The following is a 6283-nucleotide window of genomic DNA, read 5'->3' as shown; positions in this document are numbered from 1 at the left end:
ATAGTACCTATTATCTCTGGTGGTTAGTGTCGTGGCAGCCTCTCGGGTGTCGCGCGTTCGCGCCTCCCCCAGGGCTACGAAAAGTCACTGGCTCTGTTTCATGATCAGTTATACTGCTGCGGTGTGCGGTCTGCGGTGGGAGGTTGAAACCAACATTCCTAGGAGGCTTGAATTTCAAGTCCGCTGCCCTTGATTGCTTGATGATGATGATGATAATAAGCGAGAAAATAAAAGAGAGAGAGAGAGAGAGAGAGAGAGAGAGAGAGAGAGAGAGAGAGAGAGAGAGAGAGAGAAAATTGTGTGTATTTAAATTATCCCTTGTGATGTGGCAAATGAATAAGGACATGTGTATTTTTTTTTTCAAAACATTCCAAAAATACACAAGTTGAACAACAGTTGTATACATATGTTATATTATTGTTATGCATTCGCTCATTGTTTGTGTTTCTTTATGCTACTACTTGGACTCAACAACCAGTCGTTTTACGAAATTATTGTTTGTTTGTTTGTGTCTTTGAAAGTTTTAGAAAACGTTGGACTAGTGGTTTACGTGCTCGCCTACCGAGTCGATTCGGTAGTCCCGAGTTCGATTCCCCACTCTGCCAACGTGGAATCAGAGGAATTTGTTTCTGGTGATTAGAATTTAATTTCTCAATATTAAGTGGTTCCGATCTCACAATAAGCTATAGGTCCCGTTGCTAGGTAACCAGTTAGTTCCTAGCCACGTAAAAAAATATCTAATCCTTCGGGCCAACCGTAGGAGAGCTGTTAATCAGCTCAGTGGTCTGGTTAAACTAAGATAAACTTAACTTCAACTTCACAGACTCTGTCCTATTGTATTATCTTTTTGCTAATGGATGTGGTTATTTTTGCTGATCAGTTACTATCAGGGATAAATAAAGAATCCTTAGAAATAACTTTTTAAGAAAATTGCGCATTATAATATGCGTAAAACGGAGATTTCGTGTAATAGTTGCCACTTATGACTGTAATACATCTGCTAATGCAGCTTGTAGATTTTATATTTTAAATATTTACAACTTTTTTCTGTTTTATGTTATTTCAGCTAAGATTCAAAAGTTGGTCACTTTGACTGATGACCATACTATACCGATACACTTATATCAAAACGTCTACAGGATATTCAAACGTTGTCATGTAATCTTTGATCGTAACTTAGACATATGTAGAGGGTTTGTAGACATATGTAGAGGGATATTTATAGAAATCCTTGACTCTAACTTAGACATATATTGAAGGAAATTGATACCCTTTGGCTAGGGAAATTTTGCCTTGGTAAGAAGTTTAATGTTCTACTGTCCCTTGGGCTTAGGGCCAGAAACAACAGCATTGACGGCGGCCCCCTAAGCAGGCTCTCTCTCTCTCTCTCTCTCTCTCTCTCTCTCTCTCTCTCTCTCTCTCTCTCTCTCTCTCTGTATGTCAACATTGCACCAGTGCCATCTCACAGCTGGGTATAATAACACAGCTGTTAGGGAGCCCTGTGGCATATCTGGCGCCCGATGCCGTTGGCACTTTTTTCAGACTCTCTCTCTCTCCTCTCTCTCTCCTCTCTCCTCTCTCTCTTCACTATATCTCTTCCTCTCTCTCTACATAATATTTAAAAAAAATTAGAATATCATCAATAATAATAGAAGAATTGTTCACATTATTAGACCCCCAAAAATAAATTAAAAGTAAATAAATAAATAAAAATAAATGAAAACAATAATAACAATAATAATGATAATATAAAAATTGTTCACATTATTCAGTGTTTGTATTACCATCGGTAATAACTGTTATTTTCCCACGATTATTTTCCCCTCGGTCTTAATGTGTTTGCCCATCGTATCCTTGTCATCTTTATCTTCTCCCATTTATTTCCCGTAGTAAATACTCCTCCTCCTCCTCCTCCTCCTGCTCCTCCAAACTCCTCCTCCTCCCTCCCTGCTCCTCCTCCTCCTTCCTCCTCCTCCTGCTCCTCCTCCTCCTCCTCCTCCTCCTCTTCCTCCTCCTCCTCCGCTTGATGGCGTCGTTAAAGTCTCCTCGCATATCGGAAGACTTTTCAGTGGCTATTGAAAAACTATAAATTTGGCATCAAACCCTCAACGATTTCGTTTTCTTTTCTCTTTTGTTTTTCTCTGCATCTTGGAAACAGTGGCCGTCATTATTTTAACGCGAGCGGTAGTTTGTGTTTATGATATTTTTTTTTTTAAGGTTATTTGGACGGCAGATTGGATATCCTCGTTTTTATGGAAGTGATAGAATTTATGTTGTAGGTTGTATGTAATATCTGTGTTGGATAACTGACTTCCTTTTTAGATAATTTTTTTTAGACTGATCTTACTCCCCCTTTGTGTTAAATTCGTTTATTTAATTTTTTTTAGCTATCCTTTATATTAAATGTTAGATTTTTTTTACGAACCATTACTATCCTTCGTGTGTCAGGTTTATGTTTTGAATGGTTTTTATAAATCTTCGTTATTATTTTTTTTATTTATATTTGAATTTTTTTCATACAAATCGTATTTTTATGTAATTTACATTTGATTTTTTTTTTCACAAATCGTAGTTATCCTTTGTGTTAAATTTGATTTTTTTTTTTTTTTTTTTTTTTTACAAACCATTACTATCATTCGGGATAGGTTTATGTTTCGAATCGTTTGACAAACCGTACTTATCTTTGTGTAATTTACACTTCAATCTTTTTTTTACAAATCGTAGTTATCATGTGTGTTTAATTTTAATTTTTTACAAACCTTAGTTATCCTTCGTGTTAGGTATTAAGTAATGACATACGTCAACATGCATTAGCATCCGATATAAGTTTATATATATATATATATATATATATATATATATATATATATATATATATAATTATCTATAAGTGTATATTTGCACACACATGTTGTATATTATAATTGTAGCCTTCTTACTAACATGTATTTACAAAGTATATATTTCTATATCCATGTATTTATGCACACAACAAATATACATGTATCTGCACACACGTATGTACATATATGTAATGTTATTTTAAATCGTCCTTACATACATGAATGCATAGATGCACGTGACTTCATTAAATAAGCGAATACCACAGGATAATGATAGGAAGAAACCCAAGCGTTTTCGGCTTTACTAAGAGATCGTCAATGTCTTAGTAAAGACGAAAGTGCTTGAATTTCTGCCTATCATTTTCCTGTGGTATTTGCTTATATGTATGTATGTATCTATGCATACGTATATACATGCGTATATAAATAGTGTTATTTTAAATAATCGAACAATAATAACTGTTATGAACTGACCATATTCGTCCCCTTATTATCTTGCAGGGCGGCGGAGAGGTGACATGGGTATTGGACGACTGGTCGGGCGCCGGCCCCGGGGAGTTGACCGTGACCCGGGGTCAGCAGGTGGAAATCTTGGACCCACCCTCCAGTCAGTCGCAACACAGCCGGGACCTCTCCGAATGGGCGTACGTCAGGCTGTCCCACGCCCACGACCAGGAAGGGCTCGTGCCTGTTAATTTGCTCAAGCAGCCGCCCAGAAGCGCCCGCGCCGACCTTGACCTGTCAGGTGAGTACACGACCTTGGTGGGACTTGTTTGTTTGCCTTATTGGGACTGTTATATTTTGGCCTTATTGGGTATTTTACTTTGTTGGGACTTGTGTATTTACCTTATTATAGGGACTTATTTTTTTGGCCTTATTGGGAATTTTACTTTGTTGGGACTGTATTTACCTTACTGGGACACTTTTGGCCTAATTGGGACTTGTTATATACCTTATGTAACTTATTGTTTTTGCCTTATTGGGACTTTTACTGTATTGAGACTTATTTACCACGGTGGGACTTATTATTTTCCTCATTGGGACAGTTGTTTACCTTATTGGAGCTGTTGATTTATTGGGACTTGTCATTTACCTTATGGGCTCCTTTTTTTTTTTTTTTTTTTATTGGGACTTTCAACTTGTCTCTTAATTCCCTTATATAAATAGCGCATTGTGTACGTATTTTGTTTTCTTTAAAAGAAAAGCAATGAGATGGCTTTGTCTGTCCGCCCTCAGATCTTCAAAACTACAGAGGCTATAGTGCTGCAAATTGGCATGTTGATCATGCACCCTCCAATCATCAAACATACCAAGTTGCAGCCGTCTAGCCTCATTAGTTTTCATTTTATTTAAGGTGTAAAGTTAGCCGTAATCGCGTTTTTTGGCAAAGCCATAGGACAGGTCACCACCGGGCCGTGGATCAAGCTTCACGTGCCGCGGCTCATACAGCATTATATACCGAGATAACCGGGAGATCAATCTGTTTTCGATTATCTTGATTTTACGCTGTATCGGCAGTAGAGAAAACTGGATTGCGCCGAAGGCATTTTGCGCTTGTTTCTTTTCGCGAAACGGAAGGAAATTTGTGCTTAATCTCTTAGGATAGTCTGAAGTTAATCATAAAAGAGGATAATGTTTCCATCTGATATTTTTCTCATCGAAGGAAATTTGTTATCTGCTTGTTAAAATACCCGACATGTATCTATAACCGAGTCCTCCTGCTAAGGTTCAGCAACCAGGAATTGTGGTCAAAGCGAAATCCTCCTCTAAATCAGGATAAATATATATATATATATATATATATATATATATATATATATATATATATATATATATATATATAGCAACTACTTCCGCTAAAGAAAAATCATTTTCAGGGAACCGAGTCATTTAGAGATACTGTCCTTCACGATTTCAACTGGTGTACAATGTACGAAAGTTATCTCTCGTATTTTCAGTCATTTGATATGGAATGCCTTCAGCTTTTAAAATTTTAAGCGGATGTCATAATATGTAAGTGAATTCCATGTTAAAAAATGATGGAATGATTGTTCCACAATCTTTTGTTTCCTCGCTGTCAGAATTGAAAAATAAATAAATAAAAAATCCAGCGTATGGAATTTCGTTTTCCTTTGAGTTCCTGCCACGTATCTTTTCAATTCACTGTTGAATTCGACCAGTGTTAAAGCCGAGATACGAGTGTGTTATCTCAAGTTCTCAAAATTCCTCGAGTAGGAATGAGGAATATTTGTTTTCTTGAATGGTTATGAGCATTTGCGCGGAGTTCCGCAAAAATTTAGAGGGCTTTGGGAGGACTTATACAAGAGGATTTCCCTGTATTCAGTCTTTAAGCCAGCTTCTAAATTTCTCTTCATTTGTTGCAATGGCATTTGATTCAAAAAGGTTGTTTTCCTTAGAACGTTTAAAAGAGGAGACCTTAGTAGTTTTCTGTACCTTATAAAAATATGCGATCCCATTCGGAAACCACCCCATTCCCCTAACATAAACTAGGAATGGGAGTTTTCTCTCTCTCTCTCTCTCTCTCTCTCTCTCTCTCTCTCTCTCTCTCTCTCTCTCCCTTTTCATCTCTTCATATTACTTCTGTTTTGATTTTGTGGGTCGTATGTTTACCTTTCGTTATGGAGTATAATGTTCGCATTGTTTACCTGGACCATGTAAAATGAAAAACCATTTTATACTTTAATTTTTTTTCTCGTTCACTTTAGACGTCTGTTCCGTCGACCCATGCAAGGGTTGATTTTTTTCCTTGTTTTGAATGGGAGCATCCGTTACCTTTTATTCGACAGGGAACGACCTCCGTCTACGGCCGTCTTTTGTCTCTGTGAATTGCTCCTGCTTGTTTTGAACCTCCAGATGAGGTCCTCTTGAAATGGCACGGGGTTTTTTTCCCCTGTTTTGCCCCCCCAAAAGGGGAGAGCTTCTCCCCTTTTTATTCAAGAGGACTTTTACAGTTCGACTCTTCTGCGTTTTGCTCTGTGGGTCAGAATGCGCAAGGGGCCACTTTTAGGATCTGTTTCATAGTATATGCCAGATTGATATAAGTATTTAAATACATTGAATGTCAGTATTTGTGCTTTTCTTAAAAGTGTTTGTCAGCAGACATGCACTTTGCATGAATGTCACTTGTGATGATTATGCACACTGGTATTCTAAACTGATATCCTTCAAATCCTGATGGCTTTAGGCTTTAGGTCGTCTTGTTAAATGTAAATTTTCTGTCATATTGTATCATTTAACAGGCAGAAAGACCTGGCTGGGCCTTGATGTACTGACATAGCGGTAAGAAATTCAACTCTCCTCATCAAAGCTGAAGTTCTGAAGCAATCGAGTTAAAGTAAAAATAAAAAGAGGATCAAAGGTTGTGATGATATTTGTCCTGTGCTTGTTGATATGAATTGGTCCAGGTGGGTAAAGGCTTA

At 37.4% G+C, this 6283-nt stretch overlaps 1 protein-coding gene across 1 annotated transcript in view; it reads left to right on the top strand.

Moving 5' to 3' along the window:
• Nucleotides 1–6283, top strand: part of LOC135195050 (kalirin-like) — a 1052038-nt gene that overhangs the window by 569524 nt on the left and 476231 nt on the right. Inside the window, 1 exon segment of the mRNA XM_064221390.1 lies at nt 3345–3588. Coding sequence (XP_064077460.1) covers nt 3345–3588 — 244 coding nt within the window.

Source organism: Macrobrachium nipponense, chromosome 20 (genome assembly GCF_015104395.2).
Source record: "Macrobrachium nipponense isolate FS-2020 chromosome 20, ASM1510439v2, whole genome shotgun sequence".
In the NCBI taxonomy this organism is placed as follows: Eukaryota; Metazoa; Arthropoda; class Malacostraca; order Decapoda; family Palaemonidae; genus Macrobrachium; species Macrobrachium nipponense.
The sequence above is the reverse complement of the archived record's forward strand: the minus strand, read 5'-3'. Positions and strand labels throughout refer to the sequence as shown.